Consider the following 26,664-nt stretch of genomic DNA (forward strand, 5'->3'; position numbering starts at 1 on the left):
CTAACAAATGCATCTCATTTAACACATGATTTAGATTGTATCTTCACATTTGAAGATAAAGGATTCATGATACAAGATCGAGTCACCTGGGAACTACTTCACCACAGACCGAGTAAGGGATGGCTATATCCCTTCCCAACAGGTGTGATTTCTGACAATGGAAGCCCACATGCTCTTTAAGAAATGTGTGCCCCTAGTGAGATCTGGTACAACTGATTAGCACATCTAGAAAATAAGGTTTTGTAGTAATTGGCAAAATATGTTAGTATTTCCTTTAAACTAGCTTCTTCTTGATTGCTGATGATGTTAGTATTTCCAATTACTCCGTTCGGACTCGTCAGGCCCTTGCTTAGAGCCTTAGAGGGTTAGGATCAACCTATGGAAATGATTTTTGGGGCACAAGCTATTTAGGCTGTGGCCCATCTAATGGACGGTTTGGATCATCCTATGGTACGGGCCATACTGTACATTTTAATAAGGTGAGGAGTGCAATCATCAAAATATGGTAGCGCTGATAACATTTTCCTAAAAAAAATTGGAGTTTAAAACGGATTTTGCTAGCTATTGCAAGGTAGATTCAAAATTTATGTTTTTTTTACATTTTGAGGGCTAAAATCATATTAAAATCTTTGAAAAATGATACACTGATCTACATCTGAATCAGCCTAATATCATGTAGGTAGGCCTGGATAGGCTTCTCAGGTAGTTCTATAGATGAAATTTCAATTTGGGCAGTTGTGTCAGATTAATGGTAATGGAATCAATCAATCAAGCATAATGTAGTCTTTTTATAGTACATGAAAATGATAAAGACACCCATGACGAGTAATACACATTGTCCATGGGATTTCTTCATGGGTGAAGGGGAAGGAGTTGTGCGTCTCCGGCCCTGGTTAGCAGCTGCCTGGCTCGGACCTTAACGTGCAATTGAACGAGTGTGTGCATACAATGCAAAGCGATCCGCGCCTGCCTCCTCACGCACACCCCACGAACGAGCGCCTGTAGTTTCACTAGGCTCTTCAATGCGCGAAATGCATGTCTTGCCTGTTACATACACCCCCCATGGTGTTCATATAAAAAACATGACATGTGGTCGAATTTTAGCTACAAATCCATATTATTGTGTGCATTTTAGTAAAACCACCTATTTGATGATCTAAATCTTTCCTCCGCTAGGCCGGGTTATGGATTGGCCGTGCTGGGAAAAGTCTCTTAGGGCCCGTTTGGATACCTCATGTATTGTATTTGGATTTGGAATTGAGTTTTGAATACAAAATGAATAGATCCGGCAGCTCATGTTGAGGAAGAGAGAGAGCGGGTCCTAGTGGACAGGAGAGGTTGAGGAGCAAAAATGGTGAAGGAAACTGCCAGATCTGTGGATTTCCAATTTCTTATTTGCACAGCATATTTGGAAATCTGATTTTTTTCACTGTCAGTTGTTGAATTGGAAATCCAAGAATTTGATCTCGATCCAAATTACAATGCAAAAAGTATTTCGAAATCTTCTCTGCATCCAAACGGGCCCTTAGTGTTTTGAAATTAGAATCGGACGAGAGATCGCCAAAGATATGAGGGAGTCAACTCGGGCGAGTTAAGGATTGATGTGTTAGAGCCCATAAAGTCCAGTTGTAATAAAATCTGTGTATCCAAACAGCCCATAAAATCCAGGTTTTAGCTTGTAAAATCCAGGATTTTGCGATGCCGGATTATAAAATTATGTTTCCAAGAGAATTGTCATGGAAAGGAAGAGTAGGAAAATGAAATGCTGCTTGTCATATTGAGTAGGTTTTTTAATTTTTTTAAAACATACCTCATAAGATATACATAAATAAATATAAATATGAAGGGTATTTTTGTACATTCACACTGTCCATTTGCATCTAGGATGCTCCATTGCATTTTGTGGTTAAGTCAGAGTTACAATTGAGATAGGATAATGGATTTGATGGCCACGATTAAGACCCATCATACCATCTATCCGTCTGCGTCCACTGAATTCTTCATTTAATTGAAAATTTTCCTTAAAAAAATAAGAATTTTTTTTTGTTTGGGTAAAAAAATACATGAAAAATGAGTTCACACATTGGAAAATTCATTTGGGTAGTGAAATATTCAAACGTTTGATCAGAAACATACCAAATGACCCCTGGAAAAAGCTTGGATCTTGATGGCTGCGAGCTCCTCTTCGGAAAGCCATTTCTGGGATGAGCCCCCACTCTCAAAATCATCAGTAAATTCTGAAGTAGTTTTCTTCTCTTCTTCTTCTTCTTCTTCTTCTTCTTTTCTGATCCCTTGGCCAGCATTGCTGTGGATAATGATAACTGTTGTTTGAGGAGATACAACAAACTTTCTTCGAATGGTGGTCAGCCACTTCTTGAAAATGGCCATGTTTTTTCCTGTTTTCTTTGTGGGTGTTAGTGTTTTATGAATTTCATTCAAAGGCATGTAAGAAGGAAGCGTAAAGGTCCCAAATGTGCTCAACATGTATAAAGAATGTGAGAGAGAGAGAGTATAGGATTGACATTGTCAGGGTTGGGAACGTGGTTGGATGTATGGTGGGCTTTCTCATAGTAAGCTTGAAGCTTTCCACAGTCAACAGCTGGCGGACTGAATGAGTTAATGACCAAAAAGCCCTGGTGTCAATGGATCAGACGCTCCAATGGATCCTCCGAATCCAAACTTTAATGGACAGGATATGGGCATTCCATAAAGATCCATGGACGTGTTTTCCGAAAAATTTTCGGATCGGATCCAAACATACAAAGAAAATTCTTTATCTACTTGAAGGTCATTGCGCTTACCATCTCTTGGGTAAGGGCTCTCTCCAGCTTCAGGGTTGTCTTGGCAATATTAAGTTTCAAATTTTCAAATCCATACTTATTTTAATTTTCAAGTTTCAACTTTTTATCTTACCATATTAAGACTTTTTCTACAGTCTCCATCTCTCAAATATATTTCACCCATACAATTACTTGGATAACTGATTTCATGATTTCATCCTGGGAGGCATATCTCTATTATACTTAAAGAAAGCTGATTTTGTAAAACCCTTCAAGAGTTCAAGGCATGATGGCTATTCATTTTTTATTTTTCAAATCCATACTTTAATTTTCAATTTTCAACTATCATTCAAAAAAAATTTTCAAATTTCAATTTTTATCTTACCATTTCAATTTCAATTAAACCTATTTTTTCCAAATCATTTATTTCCTAGGCCTTTCTATGGACGGGCCGTGGAGCGAAATCCACATTCATTGGAAAATTCCAACCCTTCAATTTGTAGAGGATTTCTTCCCTTCAATATTTGTTAAGGTGGGCCCCACTTGGTCTAGTTAAATGGTCCAGATATATCTCAGGGGTATGTTTTTTTTTTTTTTTTTCCTATTTTGCCCTACGCTACACCCGAAACTCAACCCGGCCCGATTTGGAAAAAATAGGTTAGACAGGTCGGTTTAGGGTTGACAGATTTGGAAGGCGGGTTGGGTTAGGGTTGACCATCCTGTCGATGCTCGGGATGGATTGGGATAGGGTTGAGGGAATGCTAGCTCTGGTTGGGCTAGGGGTGGGCTCAACCCGACCCACCCCAGCCCAACCTGGCCCGAGTTGCAGCCCTAGCTTTTAATAGGTAACAAATCACTCCTCTCTTATTACTATTTTATGTGTTTTTTAGTATTTCAAGTATCCTCTCTTATTACTATTTTATGTGTTTTTTAGTATTTCAAGTATCTTCTTTTCTCAAACTTAGATGAAAGCTAACCAAGCATGTCTTGTTTCTTAAAAAACTTCTCTGATTCAAATAAAGTGTTCCCTAATCATATGGTGTTATGTAGACATCACTTTGATATGTTCTCACCTGGCGCTTGGTGCCATTATTTATGTTTAGTAGTAAATCAAGTTGATCATCAGAACTCAATATCACTTGGTTTGATTATGAGGACATTTAAAATATAACAGTGGGGAATGAAACCCAAAGCACCCATTTTCCAAGAACATTTGAAGGGCTCTAATGTAGTATCTCTGTTACTACTCTGTAGGAAGTCCATTCTGTGTCCATGCTGAATACCCACCAGCTATGTCAGTGATGCCAGTAAACCCCTGTAGAATTAAAAGTAAAAAGGAATCAATTCATCAACCTTCAATTACTAAAAATATATCATAAACTGCATCATCATAACAGCTCTTAGGATTCAGTAGCTAGATGCAGAAAGCAGATCTCTTTGAATTCATCCCTCCAATGAGATTGAAGATCATAAAAGAATTTCCATAGAACTTTTTCTTTTTCTTTTGAATTCACGCATTCGCTGTGTCAGTTGATCGTTGTTTTTTTTTTTTTTTTGGAAATTGTCAATTTCATTGATACTATGAAGATTACATTGGGGACCAGGGGTCCCTGCTTGCATTATATAGAATCAATTAAGGGTGGCCAGGAGCATACTCCTAGGCCAGTAAAAAACCAAAAGAAGTGATCTTCTGGGTCAACCGCTACAGTGAGGTCTACACTTCCATGCGCCGTCACCATGCCAAATAACTATTTCACTTCCCTTGTGTGCAGTTTTCTCCGCCAAACGAATTATACTATTATAGGTGTACTTGAGATGATAAAAGAGAGCGACCATAGTGGAACCTTGACAAATCACAATAGTTGGAACCTCTAAAACCAGATTCAGGTATTACTGTGGACCCTCCTATAGTTTCTTTTGGTCCTATTTCTATTTCTTCTAATCCTATTGATGTCCCTGTGCCCATTTCTATTCTTGTCGTAAATTATCTGGATGTTCCTATTACCTTGTGCAAAGGGATACGTGCCTCGTTTAATCTTACCACTACTTTATGGAAAGGAAAGCGCACTTAACGATCTCATGCGATCATTGAGTTTGTTTATCATTATTCCTTATCTCCTTCATACTGTGCATTTGTTCTGTTATTTCTTCTGTCTTTTTCGTGTAGTGTAGTGTTGCAGAGGCCATATCACAACCCAAATGGAAGGAAACGAAGATAGAAGAGATGAAGGCATTATTGAAAAAAAAAAGCATCTAGGAGATGGTTGACTCACCTAAGTACACACACACACAAAAAAAAAACTAGTGTAGTGAAAGCAAGGTTTTAAATTTCGGTTTCAGGAGGACCGAAACCGAAATTCCAGCTGAAATTTCGAAACTTCAGTCGAAATCTATCGACCTCAGATGACTTAATATTTTATGACGTACTAAATTTCGCCGAAATTTCGGTAATTTCAGCTGAAATTTCAGGATAATATTAAAGGGGAATGTTATCAGCACTACTGTATTTTGATGAGGGCACTCCTCACTTTATTAAAAGTATGGTATGGCCTGCACCATAGGATGATCCAAACCGTCCATGAGATGGGCCACAGCCTAAGCAGGTTGTGCCACAAAAATTATTTTCATAGGTTGATCCTAACCCTCAGATCTATAGAGGGTTAGATCAACCCTCTAACATTCAGATCGGAGGGTTAGGATCAACCTATGGAAATGATTTTTGGGGCGTAACCTATTTAGGCTGTGGCCCATCTGATGGACGGTTTGGATCATCGTATGGTGGGGCCATACCGTACTTTTATAAAGTGAGGAGTGTCCTCATCAAAATACAGTAGTGCTGATAACATTTCCCATATTAAATATTAAACAAAATCCATATTTTTCGAGATATTCCTAAAATTTCGGGGAGAATGAAATTTCGATCAAAATTTCGAAAATTTCGGTCAAAATTTGTTACTGTTTCGACTTTATGCCATTTCGGTTTCGCTTTCGACCGAAACCAGAAATTTCGGATTTCGGTCGAAATTTAAAACCTTGAGTGAAAGTGGGTGTTTATAGTCAAACACAGAATTGATGGGTCAATTGAAAAATTCAAGACATGACTAGTAGCAAAAGGATCTACTCAGACCCATGGAGTAGACTACGATGAAATATTTACTGATAGCGATGATGAACACCATTAGAGTGTTATCACTTGCAACGAACTAGAACTATTCTTGGCCACAACATTAATTGGATGGAAGAATGCATTTTTGAATGAAGATCTATATGGTGCCACCTCCAGGTTTCTGCATTTTTGAACAGGGATATCTAGGAGGAAGTCTGTATGATTCCACCTGCAGGTTTCTGTGCTCTAGGGTATCTAGGATATCTAAGCAGTCTCTTTGAGTCCTCGAGTCTGGTTTGAGATATTCAGTAAACTTGTAAAGAGAATTGGGTATAGAATAAGCTATGATGATCATACCTTGTTAGTTAAGACAGAGGGTGAGTTACAACCTTTATTATTTATGTCAAAGTTATAGTGGTGATAGAGAATCATCCTCCAAAAATTCAGTATTTACCAACGGCGGGTTGGCAGACTCCTTTATGTCTTTTACTACTAGGTCGGACATTGCTTATGTTGTAATCCTAGTGAGCCAATCGATGCATAAACCTTGGGTTCTACATTTGGGACTACAGAGAGGATCTTACGGAATTTGAAGGCATCTCCTAGAAAGGGATCTTTTTGTCCAAGCATCCTCACCTTAATATTGAAGCATACACTGATGCAGATTGGGATGGAGCAGTTGATGACTGTCGATCCAATTTTAGTTATTGTACCTTCGTGGAATGCATTTTATTGATGTGGATGGAGTAAGAAGTAGTCCACAGTTGCTCGATCTAGTTCTGAGGCAGAATATTGATCAACGGCTCATGGAGTTGCTGAACTTCTTTGATCGAGAATTTTTTTATGCTTGTAGGGAATCAAAACTGAAGGACCTACGCAATTAACATTTCTTGCAATCCAGTTCAGCAGGACAAGACTTTAAACACAGTAAGGTGAGGATCAATTGTTGATGTTCTATTGTTCTTACAAAGGGGTGTTAAAATTTAAACTTGATGATGCATTTGGAAAGTATGTCATGATGGTGAAACCTATGATGCCTAGATATGGATACAAATACACGGGCAAAGGTAAAACTTGGCATTTTTTCAAAGTCCGCGGGACACAAGTACGAATGCATGTATCAAGTAAAATGAGATAAGAGATAATACTCATACAAATGAAAATATTATAAAGCTTAAATAGGTTTTAACTCAGAAAAAAATTTAAGAATATATTCATTTACACATAATTAGGATATAATATCCAAACGTGCAATAGTAACAGACAAGAAGCATAATTCTTAATTCGACTAGAGTGCCACTTATTTGAAGCATAGCACTTAACTTGACAAACATAAGCATCTGTGATATTTAGTACCGTAATCAGTATTGTTTCGTGTCTGACATGAAACCTTGGGTTATACGTGTATGTATGGCTAACTAAGTGAGACTAAGCTCAAGCTAATGGTGCTAGAAACATGTTTATGTTAGATGGTATCCCTAATTGATGTTTGGTTCACCAGCCTAGGCCCTATGGTATAACAAGTGCAGAAAGTGCATCTGAAGAAGTAACGATTTGGTTATTTCACTTGCACAATATAGTAAAAAACTTTACTAGCACAAAATATAAAACCTATAATTAGGGACCAAAGCATAATGTATCCAACTTACAGCATATGAAAGATCAGTTGCAGCCATAAGCGACCTTTTACCACTCTGGCATCCCTGTAAAGGAAAGATATAGAATCACAATATGAAAAAGTTGTGGAATCCAATGGGCAGGATTGAAAGAAACTAATAAAATTCGGGTATGTGTACACACAACAATAATCTCATCGTCCTTTCCAAACTGTGATGATACTTCCTCCACAAAATTTGGGTTCTTTGTCATCCCTGTATAAGCAAGCAATACAAAACAATTCAATCATAAACACATCAAATCATGAGCAGAAACATTGTAAATAGATATGGTATTATCATGAAAAGTAATTTACATGGTATGAAGTCTTCAAAATATTAATGATGCGTCAACTTTGTTAACTTACTTTGATGTTTTCAGCAAGAGATGCATCCTATTTCAGATTAGTGTTAATTTGACAACATTGTCCGCCTCCAAAACATGCATCTCCCTAGACCGACTTCTACAACCGGGCGAGGCAACACCAATGATAGGCCCATGACTCCCTCCACTACTCGCCCCGTCTGTAAAGATCACCTCCGACGATGGTAAATTCATGCAAGCAACATCAACTCTTGAGTATGAAGCTCCAGAGAATCGGTGGAGATTTGGCTTGGCAACTCGTTGACTCGAGCAGACTCGGTGTTGGGTCGACCAAGCCCACAAAAGTGAGTTGACTAGCTTTCAAACCATTGTTTTAAAACACAGATGCAGGTCAAAACACGGCTGAAGAAAATCCTAGTCAACTCGGCATGACGCGGTCTAGTACTCAGTTGACGCTGTCATAACTCAGGAGAGGGAATTTTATTGACTTTGTAAGGCAAAACACAGAACACTGCCAAGGCAAAAGGGAGTTGATTCAGGGGAGTCCACGATGACACGGGGGAGTTTTGAAAGTGTGATTTAAAAATGACGAAAGTCTCGACAAAGCGGGCTCCAGACTCCCTGCGTTCATGGGCAATGCTCCGTAACTATGCCACTTGCACCTAAACAAGTCCCACCACAACCGCTAACATCTGGCATCTGCCCCCACCTCAGATTTCGTCTAGCTGTGGGTCCCACCCATCTCTGCTTGCAGCATGATGCCTGCCATATCACTGTCGAGGGGATACATCAAACCAACAGTTGTCCCCCAGTCTGCCATGTCGGTGTTGATTTAGATGACACCTTCCCTCTGTCAACTTGTCTTCGTCTGCTTGCCTCTGGTGCTATGATAGGTGTGCCTCCGTATAACATCATCCTTGAATTGCAAAATGACTTTTGTCCACCTACAACCATCTGACCTCCGTCTCCTCAATCGACGTAGTTGGCGTGCTATGGATCATTGATGCCATCAAGTCAGACTTGGTTTGCCATGTGGAAAGTGGCGTCAATGACCCAAGACTTACCTCCACTCTTTGAGAATCAGACACCATGTGTCTTTGGCAGTGTTGTAGAGAGCACAGGCCTCATCTACACATCATCATGCCTAACCTTCTGACCTACATAGGGCAAAGAGTTTTCACCGTAAGCAACTTCCCCCCCCCGCCCCCCCCCCCCCCCCCCAGCAAGCTCCGGGAGGGTCGAACACCCTCAACCACCATTCTATCTCCCAGCCCCGAATTTCCCTGGCCCATCTCTCTTTCAACAATCCAGTAAGTCATTGCCTCAATCTTCATATCCAGACACAAGGAATCAGGGTAGAACGTAGAGACCGTAGCGCGGAGACGGACTACGTTCCTTCTAACCCCCCCTATAGCATGAGCGGTCCAGCTAGACGACCAACCTAGTCTACTTCCAATCCTAACAAAGGTCTCCACAATCCACGCATGCATTAGTACTCCACGAATTTCCTACCAAACGCTTATCGCTAGCACCCAACAAAACTTGTTCCGACTCCTCGGGCTACTGAAAGGGCGCCCCGACTTCTGAAGAATACCTACCGCACTTCCTTTCGGCTCAACCTCTCTTGTAATAAGATAAGCACTTCAGACTGGCCCACTTTCACCAATGCCACCGCACCGTAGATGTCTCAACGGCCACCCCTCCAGGAATTCCATCTCCGCCACAGCCGCCAAAAGCTTGCTCACCGGCCAGTAACAACCCCCCCCCCCCCCCCCCCCCCCACACACACACACACACACACAAAAAACAAAAACAAAACACCACCACCAGCACCACCAAACACCCACACCACACACACACACACACAAACAAGTTGATCTTCCTTTGGAGCCTCTAAAGGAACGTCCTCCCTCTAGGACTTCCTTTTCACCCAAACCAATCCTACCTTTGCCAACAGTATCAAAGACCACCCTCGAAGGCTCTGAGCCTGAACAGCAGCCTCAGCTGGGATTTTGCCTCTGACCTCTAGCCCCCCACCTCTCGTGCTTGAAGCCTCTCTATCTGTCCTACTCCCCTACTTCCAACATCTTCGACATGCTATACGCATCTTGACGTTGCAATTTGATGTCGCCCTACGCCGTTACAATCCTTGCAGTACATATGGAACCCATCTCCCCCCCCCCCCCAAAACCAAAAAAAATAAAATCCATCAAATGTTCAAAAAGCTCATGACCTATAGAACCACCCTAAATATCAAATATCCCAAAGTTCACGTCCCTCACTTCCATACCCGGTTTCACCACTCCCTCTTTGCGAGCTTATCCGCCTCTTCATTTGTTGATAGCAGCACATGAGAGAATTGAGGGCGGATAATCCTACAACAATCCTGAAGCTCCATGATAATATTTAACATTTTCCACAGCCCCAAAGCAGAATCCTTAGCCCACGCTATGACTTTAGATGAGTCTCCCTCCACTATTAATTTGCAAGATAAATGCTCCAAAAACCACTTCAGCCCCCATAAAAGGGCTTTGGCCTCAACCTCGTCGGATTCGAAAACACCAATTAGGCCGGAGAAAGACATCCAAGTGCTGCCTGCAAAATTACGAATCAACGCCCCAATCCTTGCCAGACCCAGTTTTCCTTTTGCACTATGGTTGAACTTGAGTTTTAAATAACCGGATTTTATTTTATTTTTATTTTGGGGGGTGTGTGTGTGTCTTTCATCGGTTGTACGAGCCAATTTTTATTTCTCTCCTGCCTGAAAAATCACGAATCAACGCCCCAATCCTTGCCAGACCCAGTTTTCCTTTCGCACTACGGTTGAAATTGAGTTTTAAATAACCGGATTTTTTTATTTTATTTTTGGGTGGGGGGATGTCTTTCATCGGATGCACGAGCCAATTTTTATTTCTCTCCCCCAAATGATCGACCTCCAAATCTGAATAATCTCCGCTGAGGAATATGGAGATGAATGATCTTCAGATCTGACCCAAGCGACTAAGTCCATCTTAATGTCTGTCAATAACCTGCCGAGAGCCTTTTCATTGTTGTCGAAGGTTCATTGGTTCCTTTCTAGCCATACGTGTCACGTGATAGCGAGGGAACAAGGCTCCACAATGCATGGCCCATCTTTCTGAATGGATTGCTACTCCAATGTAAACCTATTTTCTTGATGGATTGATGAAACCCCAAGAGAAACCGAAGATCTTGATGATGACCCTCCATAGAGAAAGGAAGAAAGGGCACTGTAGTAAGACATGTTCTATGGACTCCTCTGCTGCCTTACAAAGCACACATTGACTTAGACCTTCCTCTTCTCCATTCACTTCCAACCCTTTCTATTATGACTCGATCTCTAGATCTCCTCCCACCGTCCATGAACTAATGTTTCTTGTTCCTTTCTTTCTCTTTTTTGTGGTTTTGTTTCAGCAATGTCACATATCTAAATGAGTCTTACATGTTCCAGCCCTGAGTCGACGATTGACCCTGGAGTATTTTAATCTGTGTTTCATGTAATGAATGAACAACTAAAACAAGATAGAACCAAAATTCAACAGTAATAAGAAAGACTCCGATGATTTAACTTTTTACTAAAAAAAAACTTCTTACTATTCTTCTGCTTGTGAAAATACATTCTTACACTTGAGCAGGTCCACTACTTACATGGCTAGTACATAAGAAGACTCGGTCAATATCCTCTTCTTACTCCATCACGTAAACGAATGAAAAATTCAGTGCAGATGTAAATTATGGTCAATGGAGTGAAATACTTAGTGCAGATATAAAATTCACTGCAAATATAAATTATGGTCATTAGAGAGAGATATTTAGTGAAGATATTCTGTCTATAATCTTTAGAGGTTGGTTGATGGTGTGCTTCATCTGAGAGTTGGAACACCATTCATAATCAAACTCGGCTAGAATATTGAGAGTTATGCAGTCACTCAATCGTCAGTACATAAGCTGAATATCAGGTGCCTCCTTTGCCATCTCAAAAATAACTTGGAAGTGTACACATAATCAGATCTAGAGTGGGTAAACAGGTTAAGCCCTGTCCGTTTGAGATTATGACAACCGATTGTGAGCCCCAAACCTATTATTGGGCTCAAAATTACATTTAAATTTGAGTCCAATAATAGGTTTGGGGCTGACAATTGGTTGTCATAATCTGAAATGAACAGGGCCTTAATAAAATAGACAAGAAAAATGCTGCAAGAAACAAAAGCTTGCTTCAGAGAGAATGCAGAATACTATGTTGAGATTTTCACCTCTTCTGAGCTAATTTGGTGTCACTATGGACCAAGGTGCTACGTAGCTAGTCTGGATCAATACTACCAGTGAAATGGGGTTGTACTTGACAAAATTCTAGTCAGGTTTAATCCAGTGCTTCATAGAAGGACAAAACAATAGGAAGTGGTTGCCACTTCATAAAAGAGAAAGCAGAAGGAGGATTGATTTTGAGAATATAGTTTCCACAACAAGGATTAACTAGAAAGTATATTTAAGGACTTGATATGAAGACTTTTCACTTCTTAAAAGCAAACTGGCCCATATGAATATCGGAGTTTCACTTCCTAACTGAAACATCAGCTACCGCATCAATTCTTTCAAAAAATGTGCATAAAAGAAATATCCCTCCCTTTGCATAAATATAAATTCGTGTATCAATGTCTCCAACACAAGGATTATAATGAAGGTCTCGTGTGATTGCATTAGCAGAGTCTCCCCCTACCCATAACTTCACCCCCCCAAATCATTAAGACAGATGTGAAGTTCACAAAGAAGACTGCATGCCACAGCTTCAATGGAATCCTTGAGATTCTAGGGCGAGATACTATCGTAAGTTTATCGAAAACAGAACCTTCACCTTTTCGCTTGGGAGTTCCATGAATTTACTCAGTCATTTGATTGGGAGTTGCATAGAATGCCTTGTATATATTTTTTTAGTTGAATAGAAGAACTTTTAAGTGGTCATTTTATGAGACCACACTTTCACATGACTGTCCGGTGTAACATCATGCATGACAGAATTAGAGGTACTAAATAGCTGCATACAATATTTCATGAGAAAAATTACAGTTTTTTTTAACAAAAATCACGCGTTAATATTGTAGCAGTATGAAATAGTGGTTTTAAATGTCTGGTTTAAAACAGAGGTTTTACAAGCAATGCTTTAGGCCTATAACTTTATTAGTTAAAATCAGCAATTTAAGCTAAGATACATTTGTTGTCAATAAATATTTGGCCTTGACTTCTGTGTCATGACACCACACAACTTCACGGCCACATGTCTTATGAAAATATAGATCAAGCTGTATTACTCATTCAAAGAGTGGGTTCCTTTGGAATGTGAAATGGCTGAATTTATAACTGGTACTTTCTGATCAATTGGCATTTTCTTAGCAAAAAATAAAAAATTGAATTCAACAAACATGTCTAAGCATACTTATAATTATAAAAATCAAGATATAAACACAAGTGGCGAATTACATGAATAGTGTTACAGTTCAAATGAAATGAAACTCATTATATAGAAACAAAAGATGCATAGAAATTAGAATACCTTAGGCATTATAAAATAAAGGAAAAATTGAAGAGTACAAACAGAGTCTTTGATGGAGATCAATGATCCGTCAGAGATCGTTTCTATCTCCATCCATAGACGAACGATAAAATCAACAACACTTCGAATATGATCAAATTAAGTCATAAAAATGACTAATGTATAAACAATCCATACCATTTCCAGCTCTGAACATGTAAGGAATGTTTGTAGCCCCCGCCGGATGCCCAGCGCTGAACTCTTCCCCTGTCCTATAAAATACACCCAAACACTGAATTAATCAATTCTAGGCTAGTTTCTCAAAATTAATCAAAATCCACAGAAACCCCTCTATCTACCTGACATCGAGATACCGGTGTCCTGCCAGAAGGAGCTCGTGGGCAACACGGACTGGCAGTGATTTTGGGACTCCAACCACTTCTGGGTTCCCCTCCCCAGCCATTATTGGCCTGAGACATCAAATCACTCATCAAGAAAAGAATCAAAATTCTCCTCTTTCAGGTTCTCTAATCTGTAAATCCCTATTTGGATTGCAAGAATTTTCTGTAAAAGTTTGAAAATGAAAAATACTTGTAAAATTCCATATTTTTTACACACAAAAAGAGATAATTTGAACCAACCCTATACAAGTTTTAAGTTGAGAGACCTTCAAATATCCCTCTAAATTAACCATAATCACATATTTCCCTCTACATCTCAGAACAAAAACTTTTTCCCAAGAAAAATGTTTTTCTTGCAATCCAAACAGAACCTAAGGGTGCGTCTGGATGTACACCCAAATTGCAATTTGGGTTGTACATTTCAAACAAACCCTGATTCTCCATTCTAGTTATAGAAACCTTAGTACCTGAAATTCAGAGGATGGTTTCTGTTGACTATACATCTGTTTGGGAGCTGAAACTTCAGCGTAGAAGGTGACAATATAAGCCTGCGAAGTGTATACATTTGAGAGAGACTGATAGAACACTGTTCTATCAAACAGAAAATAAAGAAGGATAGAATATGAGAAAAAAATGGGAAAAAAAAACTAGGAAATTTGGCCTCCCATATGACTATTTCTTGCATGTTATAGAAATTAGGAGGAGCAAAATAGGAAAAAGAAAATAAGGAAACCTACTCCATATATGGCAATAATCTAAATAAGGAAAAATAAACAGAGAGAGAGAGAGAGAGAGAGAGAGAGAGAGAGAGAGAGAGAGAGAGATGACCTGTTGGGGTGTGGAGGAGAGACAAATAAGGGTCGGAATGAAGAGGAAGAAATGAAGGAAGTGGTCATTTTGGGGGGTGTATTGAGAAGAAAATGGAGATGGGTTTATTTCCTTATTGTTCTTGTTTTGTTTTCTATATTTAAAGAAATGGTTTCTAAGCCTCGGCCATGGCTCCCTCTATAATCTTCTTTTGTTTTAGAGAGAGAGAGAGAGAGAGATGATGATGTGGGTTTTTGTCAGTGAGGTGTGTTTGTTTTTGCTATTTTTTTGGGTAAGGTTATCAACGGTTACATACAGGCAGTTGGAGTTTGGACTTTGGAGGCGAAACCGAGGTGGAAGGATAAGATATCTTTCAAGACGCGCATCGTTCTCCTAAAGAAAAACGATCATATTACGGCATGGGCCCACTTCCACGTTTATGGTGATCGGATCCATCAATACCGTTGGCCATTTAGTGGGCCCATTTTAAAATCTTCGGTAGATCACGAGGGGAAATGATGTATTCGTCCCCCTTTTCTTCTCCGGGACACCCCTTGTAGTGTTGAGAGTAGGGGTGCAACTCGGGTCCGGTTGGATCGGGTTGAGGGCCAACCTGACCGGACCTGAGCCTCGGGTTGAGGATGGCCAACCTCAGCCGGCCAGCCCAACCCACCTCCAAAATGGGGTCGGTTGGGTTCGGGTTCATGTAGGGAGAAAGTTGGGTTGGGTTTTGGGTTCATCTAAGGCCATACAGTGAAACCAGAAGAAAAATAAAAAAACATAACCCTAAGAAAATCATAATAAAACTAGAGGACGGAGATTGGGTTTGGGTCGGGTCGGGTCGGTTTGCTAAGGCCTCAACCCTAATCCAACCCAAAATTAAATTGGGTTAGCTTTTCCACAACCCAACCCAACCCGAGCTAAAATCGGGCTGAACCCATCGAGTTCGGGTTCGACCCAAGTTGCACCCCTAGTTAAAAGGCAGCCATAAATACACTAGATAGAGGGGGTCGGGGGAAGAGAAGGGGGTTAATATATCACTTCCGATCCAAAAAGGGGTACATTACAGTCATGCCCTTATGATTTGAATCTTGAGAACCGTTGTGAGTCACCAAATCTCTCAATGAAATTGCGAGGCCATAATTCATAACTTCCTCTCTCATATGTTGTATTACTTTCTACACATACATCCCCAAAACTCATTTCTTCTATGCATACGAAACCTTTCCACGGCCGTTTTCATCGATGCGAAATCGTGCAGTTCGATCGCCGATTGCCAAAAAACTCACGTCCGGGCAATCAAATCCGACCTATTCTCGCATGGATTTTTTGGCGATCGATTGGTCTCAGCTTATGTTTTATGCGGCCGTTCCGACTATGCACACCAACTGTTTGACGAAATACCAAACAAGGATTTGGTGTCTTGGAATTCCATCAGTTCAGCTTTTCTGAAAAGAGGGAATGCCACTGAGAGTTTGAAACTGTTCAGCCTAATGAGATTGGCCACTAATTTGAAACCGAACGACGTTACACTCGTTACTGTTCTCCCGGCTTGCGCCAAAATACAAGCCATTGATGAAGGCAAATGCATTCACAGTTATGTCGTAAAAACTGGCTTCTCGTCTGAACTTAAAGTTGTTAATTCTCTCATTAACATGTATGGCAAATGCGGGTCAGTGAACACAGCTTGCCAACTGTTCGAGATAATGCCAGTGAGGAATTTAGTTTCATGGAATTCGATCATTTCAATGCATACACAGAATGGGTTCGCAGAGGATGCGATCAATATATTTAATTCAATGAGAAGGAATGATTTCGAACCAGACCGAGCCACAATCCTGAGCGTGCTTCAAGCGTGTGCAAACTTAGCTGTAGTGAGGCAAGGGAAGGTCATCCATGGCTATATTGTGAGTTGTGGGTTTGGTTTGGATGTGCCAATTGCGACTGCACTTATAAACATGTATGCTAAGTCAGGGAACTTGGATACTTCCTATGAAGTTTTCTGCGAGATGATCAATCCAGATGCTATAGCTTGGACTGCCATGCTTGCAGGCTATGCCATAAATGGACAAGGTAGAGAAGCTATCTTTGTTTTTGCCTGCATGGTCGACAAAGGTTTAAAGCCCGATCATGTCACCTTTACGCACGTTTTAAGTGCGTGTAGTCATTCAGGCCTCGTCATAGAGGGTAAGAATTATTTCAAGATCATGGCTGAGATTTACGGAATTGAGCCAAGGGTGGATCACTACTCGTGCATGGTCGATCTTCTAGGTCGTTCTGGGCTTCTCAAGGAAGCACGACAGATGATAGAGAACATGTCGATTGAACCCAATTCGGCGGTGTGGGGGGCACTGCTTGGTGCCTGTAGAATCCACAATAACATTAAAATTGGGAAGGAAGCTGCAGAGAGACTGTTTGCCCTAGACCCCTCGGACCCCAGAAACTACATCATTCTATCTAACATGTATTCGGCCACTGGTATGTGGAGGGATGCCTCGAAAGTGAGGGCTTTGATGAAGGAGAGAGGCGTCCGAAAGAAACCAGGTTGTAGTTTCATCGAACATGACGGTAAGGTTCATAGATTCGTAGTTGGCGATCAATCACACCCGGAGACGGAGATGATATACATGAAGCTACATGAACTTACTAGGAAGATGCGGGAATCTGGCTATGTGCCCAAGACAGAGTTTGTTCTACACGATGTAGATGAGGTGGAGAAAGGAGATTTGATAAGTATACACAGTGAGAAGTTGGCCATTGCATTTGGGCTTCTAGTGATTAGGGGTGGTGTGCCCATAATGATTACTAAGAACCTCCGCATATGTGGTGATTGTCACAGTATGGCAAAGTTCATATCATTGATTGAAAAGCGTAGGATTGTCATTAGAGATTCGAAAAGGTTCCATCATTTTGCGAATGGATGCTGCTCTTGTGGTGATTATTGGTGATGATCTTCCATGCTTAATTTGGGCATATTAGATGCAAAGTGCTAAGCGATGTTATATGATTAACGATCATCCAATCATAGATGTGAAATTTGGATCGATTGTCAGGGCAATTCTCGAGCAATCCTCGTCCAAGGATCACAAGTATCTACAGTGAGTGCGAGGCAGAATGTGATGTGGATTAATCGAAGCCTACCATATATTTCATGAAATCAATGGTGTGGCTAATAATTTGTGTAAAACGCAGTGTACTATGTTGTGAGGGCAATTCAAAATGGACATCATACTTACAATTACCAGCAAGATGTCAACCCTTAAACAAGGAGGGGTACAAATATCAGAAGATAGGGTAAGAATTGGACCCCCTCCCTTCATTAATCCAATGATAATGTGTCATCTGGAGGGATTGCCTTCTTTCCCGTCTTTATTCTTGTTGTTGCTCTTCTAATGCTTGGGATCGTAGAGTTTGGACTCCAAACCCTTCGGAATCTTTCTCGGTCCGCTCCTTTTCCTACAGGTTGACATCTCTAAAGAGGGGAATCAAGGTTCGCAAGGGTATGGAAATCGCCAGTTCTACCATGGGTGGTGACTTTCACATGGTCATTGGCTAAGAAAAGAATAAACACCTATGACCGGCTCAAGAAAAGGAAAGTCCATATGCCTAGTTGTTGCGTGGTCTACAAGGCAAAGTAAGAATCCTTGGATCATCTCATTGCTCATTGTCCCTTTTCTCATGGCATATGGATGAGTATTATAAAAAGCTTTGGTAGAGCTTTGACAGTACAGGGTTCCACTATGTCTATTCTTATGAATTGGAATGGCGGGTTCTTTGGTGAAACGGGTTGCAATCTATGGCAATTGGTTCCTTATTCGATAATTTGGCATTTATGGAAAGAAAGAAACAATCGCATATTTAAGGATCAACATAGAGGCAGAGGAAGCATAAAGCTAGTCAGAGAAATCAATTGCATATTTAAGGATCAACATAGAGGCAGAGGCAGAGGAATGCTGGTGACTTTGAGGTAGGCATAGTTGATGTTTACTTGTGGGTTGAGTTGTCCCCTTATTTGTAAGCTCAGTAGTGCAATATCAATAAATTTATATAACATTCAGAAAAGAGAGAGAGAGAGAGAGAGAGAGAGAGAGAGAGTAAAGCTGGTGACTTTGAGGTAGGCATTGTTGATGTTTACTTGTGGGTTGACTTGTCCCCTTATCTGTAAGCGCACTAGTGCAATATCAATAAATTTATATACCATTCAGAACAAAAACAGAGAGAGAGAGAGAGAGAGAGAGAGAGAGAGAGAGAGAGAGAAGAGGAGAGCATCTCTTGGGGCTATTGACCAAAGAAACAGCCAACGTCTTAGGTGAAAGATTCCTTAGACTACAATTACAAATTCCATAACAAGCATCAAAATCTATATTTTATTGTACTTCATCTCATTACAATACAATACAATACATATTTTAGACTTTTTTTTTCTTCTCCTCACCCGTCACCACTCCCTTACCTTCTGCACACTATTCCCTCCCCTCCACCATTAACACCACCACATGCAACATTCAAAGCTTTCCCACCCTCACCTTCCTCCATTTTCGACCCAAACTTCGAAACCGCACAATTCATAGCAAACAGATGCGACACCGCAAACTTCTTAGCTCCTCCCATGATTGGCATTGCCGCCGCCATCTTGACTCGGGTTCGATAACTCGGCGAGTATGTCTGTCCCAACACCCCACTTGCACCTCCACTTAATGAGCTAAACTTGAAATTGAGCTCCAAATGCGCAAAGCAATCATCATCTTCCACATCATAGCCATGTACTATAGACTCCTCTTCGGTGATGGGGACCACACGTGCCGCCACCTCGAACAATCCTTCCGACTCAACTGTTACTGCATTTGCCTCGGCATGTCGCCGGATTCTTAACCCTGCCGCCGGAGACTCCCACATCTGACCCTCACCGGAGGGAATCATGATGGCGACTCCGTCCAAATGGATAAGCATGTGGTCCACTGATTCATCCCACTTGGCACTTTTTTGTGCAGCCAAGTAGAACCGGTGGGATCGGAATAAGGCGCCGATGGATTGGACCCAAGTGAAGTCCCTTCGATTCTTGCTTCTTTTGCCGATGAAGTGAGCATTGATGTGGATGTCGGAATCAGAGATGAGGCAGAAATCCTTGTCCTTCTTGCCATGGAAGTAGAACATGACACCATCGCCACCGATGAACCGCGGGTCCTGGCACACAGCGCCTGGCTTATCACATGCTGTGGTGCAACTCAAAGATTTCAAATTAGCCCTACTTAGCTTATTTTGATCATAGGGATTTTCCCTATAAATCCCTAGTCTAGAAAATATATCCCAATTAGACATTGAGCATCATGATATCGCCAAGATTATAAGGCCCTGTTTGGATTGCAAGAAAAACATATCTGATGAGATTTTTATTCTTTTCACGATTTAGAGGGAAATGATATATATGATTATAGTTAATTTAGAGGGATATTATCTTAAATTAAGTCTCTGAGTAAAATTTTTTAGTCAGACTTAATTTATGATAATATTCCTCTAAATATACCATTACCATATCATTTTCCTCTAAATCATGGATAGGAAAAAATTTCTCAAGAAAAAAAATTCCTCCAGAAATACATTTCTTGCAATCCAAACAGGATAGGGATTTATAAGAAAAAATCCCTAAAATAGGAACTTAGCACATGAAGAATAAAGAAACAGAAATACATACTCCTAGTTTGAAACATCAACCAAAAAACCATACTCCTACTTCAAATAATCAACTAGTCAAGCAAGCAACAAATATAGATTAAGCATCAAGCAGTGTTTGATGCTCTTAAAATCTAAAACCCATTTCTTTTTTCATCAATCCATTCTAGTGAAGGAAAGAAAAGGAGGAGAAGAGCTTACCACAAAAAGGTTTGCAGATTCTACAATCTACTTCACAAAGTCTAGGACAACCAGGTGGGCAGGTTTGGGGGATGCCATAGCAGTACCCAAAGTATGGGTCCTTGCAGGATGCTTTCCCAGCATTAACATGGGAGTGAAGAAAACTCAAAACTAGGATACAAGAGAAAATCCATGCACTTTCCATGCCTCTCATCCTCCTCTTCTATTCTAAATGCAACATAAAATCATTATAAAGAACTGAGCTAAGATCCTATAGGTTGAAGTTATTATTTTTTTCCCTCATCTTACATAAGAAATAGAAGTAGAAGACAAATGTTAGGTGACTACATGGTAGCAGATACTAATATCTTAATAAAGTCAACACTTCAAAACCAAACCCAAGAATAGTTTAGAGCAACGGCACAGAAAAGGATTGTATTTTGTTAATTACCTAGATGGATGATGAATCAGTGATTTGGCATTAGAAATGAATTTGCAAGATCCACCTGAGAGAGGGAAGGAACTGCACTTTACATTTTTGTGGAATATATGGAACAATGGAGGAAGTTCAAAGTTTTTGCTTATGCAACACCCAAACTTAGAAAAAATATTATTTTTCCGTCACACAAATCTATAATTATTTTAGGGGACTTATATCATATGGGCACCCCATCTATGATAGGGCCCACCCAATATCATAATCTCCATTCAAAATATTTAGAGATTGAATAATATATAGGCCCTCACTTCTACGATTAGGCGGGCCCACCCGATGACATGATCTTGATTGATTTTAGTGGGCCATTTTAAAAAAATTAGGGACAGGGGTCCCATATATGATTGGGTCCACACAACAATAAAATCTTGGATGATCACTGAGTGGGACCCATTCAAAAATTTTAGGTAGTGATTTAATATAGGCACCCATCTAGGATTGGCCCCACCCAACTACATGATCGAGAGAGAGAGAGAGAGAAAGAGAGAGAGAGAGAGAGAATGGAATAGATGTGAATATATTGAAATTTCATCAACAACAGGACCATAAATCATTCCTAAAGTTGATCGTGTTTTACACTTGAATTTTCCTTAAGCTAAGGGCAGATAAGAAGCTGAAAATTTGAGAATCTCTGTGGCCCAGATCTTGAAATTCAACTCCTCTTCAAATTTAATCTTGAAAACAAATTTAAAGCACCAGATCTGAAACTTGATCTCTAATAACTTTCAAATTCCTTGAGTTCAAAGGCTTCTGGCATAAGAAAATTACGTGGAATCTCTAATTCTTATGTTTTCCTGGACCAAACTGAGTTTGGATCTGATAACCACAACAATTGAATGATGCTCTAGAGATGAATTTGAATTAAATTAAAACATTTCACCAAAGAAGTGACTCCAATTAAATTTTACAGCTGAAAATAATTTTCTTGTAGATACAAATCAGGAGCTTTTAGCATTCAGATTCGCTCACAAATCCAAGAAAATGTAAAGCACCATGGTAGTGAATGATATTGCACTTGCAGAACGAATTGAGGGAGAAGTCACTTACCTTTGCAATTTGAAGAGAAAGTATTCAGAAACACCCGCGAAACCTTGAATCTCAGCAAGTTTGGACAGATTTTTTTAATTCTATCTCTCTCCAATCTATTGTTTCTTCCGTACTATGATTTGTAGACACGGACACGAGTGTCGCCTTTCGACACTGACAAAGAGTGTCATACATGGCAAACCCCCAAAAGTTAGAAATGGGACACGGCTAAAATAGAAAGCATATATAATTCTAGTTTGTCGATATGGATTGTGTGTCGAGTTTCGACACGGATATGAGTTTTTTGACATGACAACATCTAAAAATCTAGAAATGGTGGCACGTATATACACATAAAATTATTGATTATTATACAAATAAATGTCCGCACACCCACATTAATTCTAACACTCCTAGCAATACATTTAAAAATGTCCAAGGGAGTGTCGACACGTGTTGACACGGCATGACACATGTGTCAGGAATAAATTCAAAGTGTTGGCTGAATCATAGCTTCCGTAGAAATTATGATTTCTAGCGATGAGTCACGGGAAAATAGAACCTTGATGCAGCTCCTTGATTACAAGGATCAAATTGATAGGAAGCAAGCAAGGAAAGTTTACAAATCAAGCTTGAAATCCTCCTTGCAAGGGGCGAATTTTCAAGTAGAAATTCCTCTTTTGCAATATGATTTCCCTACAAATTTTCAAAACTAGATCCTATATCTATCCATGATTCAAATCCAATTTCAATTAGTAAAAATCTAAAAGCTAGTTAAAAAATGGTGGGAAATAGGCTATTTATTGAGCCCTTACAATGTAAATTACACAAATACTCTTACTCAAACTATCCCAAGTCCGATCGATGAAAGGCCAGTGGCATTTGATTTGTACCATTTCCGGATATCTACCGACACCAACCAATCGTCGGTCGAACAGTCAAATTTCCGGCGGTCTCTGAATTCGCAATTGCCCGGGAAACACCTAAAAAACTACAATGTTCACCGTTTTTCATGGTTTCTTCTCTGTTTCTCGCCTCAACCATGGCTCTGATACCACATGTTAATCTACAAACGCCTTAGAGAAGATCGGCATGGATCTTTGGCGATTCACGTCGAAGAAACCACGGATTACATGTGTTATCAAACGTAAACGAAAAAGACTCACCGGAAGCCATTGAACATGATCTTAAAGCTTAAATCTTGCGGAAAACCTCTCTTCCACAAAGTTTCTCCTTGCTCCACCAATTTCAGTGATGAGAACCGGCCTCGACCAATCTTTTGACGTAGATCACAAAAGAAAGATGATGCAACTTATGGTGAGCAAGCAAGGGACCTTGAGGATCTCTCTTATAGAGGATTGGGAGAGTGTGGGGAGGCTCCACATCGCCCAAACTGCCTCACACGTTCTCCCCCTCGACTCTCATTCACGTTTTCAGTTTTCAAAAGCCATGAAATCTGTTTTCTCAAAACAGTCAGGTTTGGCTTTATCTATTCACATTTTATCCTAGTGCTTGATTATTGCTTGGACATCTAAAGGCTAGGATAAATCCCAACAAAATACACCACATAAATTTGGATATTGAATCAATTCCATTAGTTGGGGAACATGCGGGCCATTTCAGATGAGAACCATGTGACAGAAATAGACTCCCAGCCCCACCATGGATTTGGGTGAAGATTTTATGGGAGTATGGTGGGTCCCACATATGCCATGCATGGGTTTAAAATGGTGAGCCACACCCATGAATAGCATGGTGTAAAATGGTGGGCCCTACATATGCTATTCTCTAATATGTGAAGCAAAATCAGATTTTGACTGTTAATTTGGAACTGACCCCTTTTTATCTCTTAAAGACACATCTTTCTTCTGTAGTTGCTGTATGTAGGAGGTCCTTATGCCATCATATACATGAACAATTAGAGCATGAAAGCAATTTAACATGATCGAATCAACTCTAATAGTGTGATCTATCAAACACAAAAACTTTTAGCATGATCGAATCAACTCTAATAGTGTGATCTATCAAACACAAAAACTCTCTCTTTCTGTTCATTTTTACTTGCCAAAATGGAGCTGAAACTAATATAAATATAAAGGTCATTGAAACTACTTATTTTACATCTTAACATTCATGCACTCCAGAAGCTTCTTTTCTTCACAAATTGTCGAAGTAAATGAGAAAGTGTAACTTAATATAGTAGTCTAATTTTATATTTTGTTTGTGTTTGAAGGTGTGTTGCATGTTAAGATTTTTGTACAGAGAAGTGAGATGTTGGAGGAAACTGACAACAGTGTGTATGACTTGATAATAATTTATTGCTTCTTCCTAGTGATATATTCGCCCCTTTTTTTCCACAAACTATTATATTTATGACTACTCTTTTGCACTAGAGGGGCTGTCCCAAGTTAAAAACAGGGGTGAATATATCATTTCCTGATCGTATGTAACACATTGCTTTGTTACAGGCACACTACCAAGAAGGAAGAAACTCACAAATGTGCTCTTTTATTTTCTATTTCCTTCCATTATAAAAAATTATCACAACCTAATCATCTTCACCACTAATTCAAATCCCTTTTTTCCCGTTTATTATCACCAATTTGAATCAATTTTTCTCGATCTAATCCTTTTTTTCACCACTAAAAGCGACTAACCTCAAAATTAATCTCTTTGTTGTCTATAAATAAGGGGTGGGGTTGGATCTTGAGTAGTTAACAAGTCATCTGTCTGCATACTTCGTCTTTCACAAGTGAGTCTGCTTCTTCAAATTACAAGGTACTCTCTCTCTCTCTCCTAGTGTTACATTGTAGATTGTTCGGAAATTATGGAGTTAAATTTATAGTCCTAACTAGTCCATGAAATTCTGTAGCCTTAGTAGTAGTCAAATTCATAGAGGAGCCTTGCTTTATATAATTATATGTCTGAGTAGCTAATTCTCAACACAAATCATACCATAACTGAAACAAAGACACTCTCATTGGGACATGGTTAGTCTATTCAAAGTTTTCATTCGTAAATGAGAAATTTAAAATTATATTATTCTTTCCTTGAACCACTTAAAATATTTTAGGGAAGTTACTGAAAGTTTTTGTTTATGCAAACTTGAAAAGGGTTTGTTTTTCCATCACAAAAATCTACTGTTATTTTAGGCGGGGATATTATTTTAAGAGGACTCACTCGGAAGCTTCATAAATCTCATGGTTACATCTGTCAGAAAAAAACCAACTGAATTCTATTACTTATCTAAGATGTTAATCAATCAAGAGTGACATCTAGAATTTGAATTCCAAGCTAAAGCAAACTGGCTGAAGTTTCGCTACAGAAAAATCTCCCCTAAGATCTCTTCCTGATCTATATCAAACTTTAATTGTAAAACAAACTAATTAACCAGTGTTTAAAAATGCGGATTTGACGCGGAACATGACCAAGAACGTGGATGACACGGTTGACAAGGTCATAACTCGGGAGAGTCAAAGGAGTTTATTGACTCTGGAGGGCAAAACGCGGAACGCGGATGTAGTGTAACACGGAACGCAGACGAGGTAAAAAAGAGTCGACTCGGGCGAGTTCCTTGCCGAGTCAAGGAGTTTTTAAACACTACCTACACGTCCTTTTTCTCTATATTCACTGTAAAACCGACTAATTCGATTCTATAGCACGTTTTTTAGTACGTCCCTCTCACAAGTGTCTCCCCTCTTCTTCTGTGTGTATAAATAGAGATCTTGAGTCTACCATTTTCCTGCCTTCTTCCTCTTCTAATCAAGTGAGTCAAGGTACTCTCTCTTTTTGTGATGTAAAAATTGCTAAGGGCTCCATATACCATGTGATGACTGATTTCATGTCATCCTTTACCCTCCTTGCCTTACGTAGTTACTTCATGTTTATGTTAATAAAACAATCTTTATCTGAACTGAGAAGGACTTTTTTTTAACAGGAGGGTCTCTCTCTCCGTTGTGGGGTATCTATGTTTAACTCCTTTCTATTGCAATCTACGTTCAACAGTGTTCAAAAATATTGGGGTCTTAGTGAATGGATGAAGCAAATTTTAGGGGTTGGATGGGAATCAAAAGTCAAAAACTCACCCACCCAAATTCTTAGGGGCCGTTTGGATACGCAGATTTTCGAATCCAGGTTTTTAGTTTGAAAACAGTGTAAAAGAGGGTTCATGATCAAGCAGCTCTATGCTGTCTTGACAGTGTTTCTTAGATTTTAATTGAGAAATTCAGGTTTTAAAAATCTCTCATGCATCCTGAGATTTCTAAAACCTTAAAATATGGGTGGATCTGCTACTCTCTTGCTGTCGGAAAGAAGGGCGAGAAATAAAAAACGAGTCAAAAATGACGGCTGGTCCGCTTCTTCTCTCGTCTCTTAGCTACAATTTTGAAGAAATCCCGGATTCTAAAATCCGCATATCTTAGGGGCCGTTTGGATAGGCGAATTTTCGAATCCAGGTTTTTAGTTTGAAAACGGTGTAAAAGAGGGTTCATGATCAAGCAGCTCTATGCTGTCCTGACAGTGTTTCTTGGATTTTACGTGATAAATTCAAGTTTTAAAAATCTCTCCTACAACCTGAGATTTCTAAAACCTTGAAATATGGGAGGATCTGCTACTCTCTTGCTGTCGGAAAGAAGGGCAAGAAATAAAAAATGAGTCAAAAACGATAGCTGGTC

At 39.7% G+C, this 26,664-nt stretch overlaps 4 protein-coding genes across 5 annotated transcripts; 1 reads left to right on the plus strand and 3 right to left on the minus strand.

Annotated features, from left to right (window-relative positions):
• Window positions 1-644: 644 nt before the first annotated feature.
• On the minus strand, window positions 645-3,644 carry IQD20 (IQ-domain 20). The gene is made up of 2 exons (XM_077390633.1): window positions 2,137-3,644; window positions 645-1,044 (listed from the first exon to the last, which is right to left on the minus strand). The coding sequence occupies exons 1-2, from the start codon at window positions 2,482-2,484 to the stop codon at window positions 853-855; spliced, it is 540 nt and encodes a 179-aa protein (XP_077246748.1). The 5' UTR covers window positions 2,485-3,644; the 3' UTR covers window positions 645-852.
• Window positions 3,645-3,777: 133 nt separating this feature from the next.
• Window positions 3,778-14,940, minus strand: STR16 (sulfurtransferase protein 16). Its single transcript, XM_077390634.1, has 7 exons — window positions 14,641-14,940; window positions 14,280-14,360; window positions 13,771-13,881; window positions 13,610-13,683; window positions 7,687-7,757; window positions 7,536-7,589; window positions 3,778-4,095 (listed from the first exon to the last, which is right to left on the minus strand). The coding sequence occupies exons 1-7, from the start codon at window positions 14,706-14,708 to the stop codon at window positions 4,024-4,026; spliced, it is 531 nt and encodes a 176-aa protein (XP_077246749.1). The 5' UTR covers window positions 14,709-14,940; the 3' UTR covers window positions 3,778-4,023.
• A 569-nt stretch (window positions 14,941-15,509) lies between these two features.
• Window positions 15,510-18,681, plus strand: LOC143886584 (Tetratricopeptide repeat (TPR)-like superfamily protein). Its single transcript, XM_077390635.1, has one exon. The coding sequence runs from the start codon at window positions 15,783-15,785 to the stop codon at window positions 17,565-17,567; it is 1,785 nt and encodes a 594-aa protein (XP_077246750.1). The 5' UTR covers window positions 15,510-15,782; the 3' UTR covers window positions 17,568-18,681.
• Window positions 18,682-18,968: 287 nt separating this feature from the next.
• Window positions 18,969-23,450, minus strand: LOC143886221 (uncharacterized). 2 transcript variants are annotated; one of them, XM_077390167.1, is made up of 2 exons: window positions 23,158-23,450; window positions 18,969-19,832 (listed from the first exon to the last, which is right to left on the minus strand). In XM_077390167.1, exons 1-2 carry the CDS (start codon window positions 23,165-23,167, stop codon window positions 19,069-19,071), a joined length of 774 nt encoding a protein of 257 aa, XP_077246282.1. In that variant the 5' UTR covers window positions 23,168-23,450; the 3' UTR covers window positions 18,969-19,068. The 2 variants fall into 2 exon arrangements, with proteins under 2 accessions (XP_077246282.1, XP_077246281.1); XM_077390166.1 differs by lacking the exon at window positions 23,158-23,450 and adding an exon at window positions 20,491-20,760.
• Between the last annotated feature and the right edge of the window lie 3,214 nt (window positions 23,451-26,664).

The sequence above is a fragment of the Tasmannia lanceolata genome, unplaced genomic scaffold (assembly GCF_043159265.1).
Source record: "Tasmannia lanceolata isolate RefF3 unplaced genomic scaffold, GAP_Taslan_0.1 ptg000011l, whole genome shotgun sequence".
Lineage (NCBI taxonomy): Eukaryota > Viridiplantae > Streptophyta > Magnoliopsida > Canellales > Winteraceae > Tasmannia > Tasmannia lanceolata.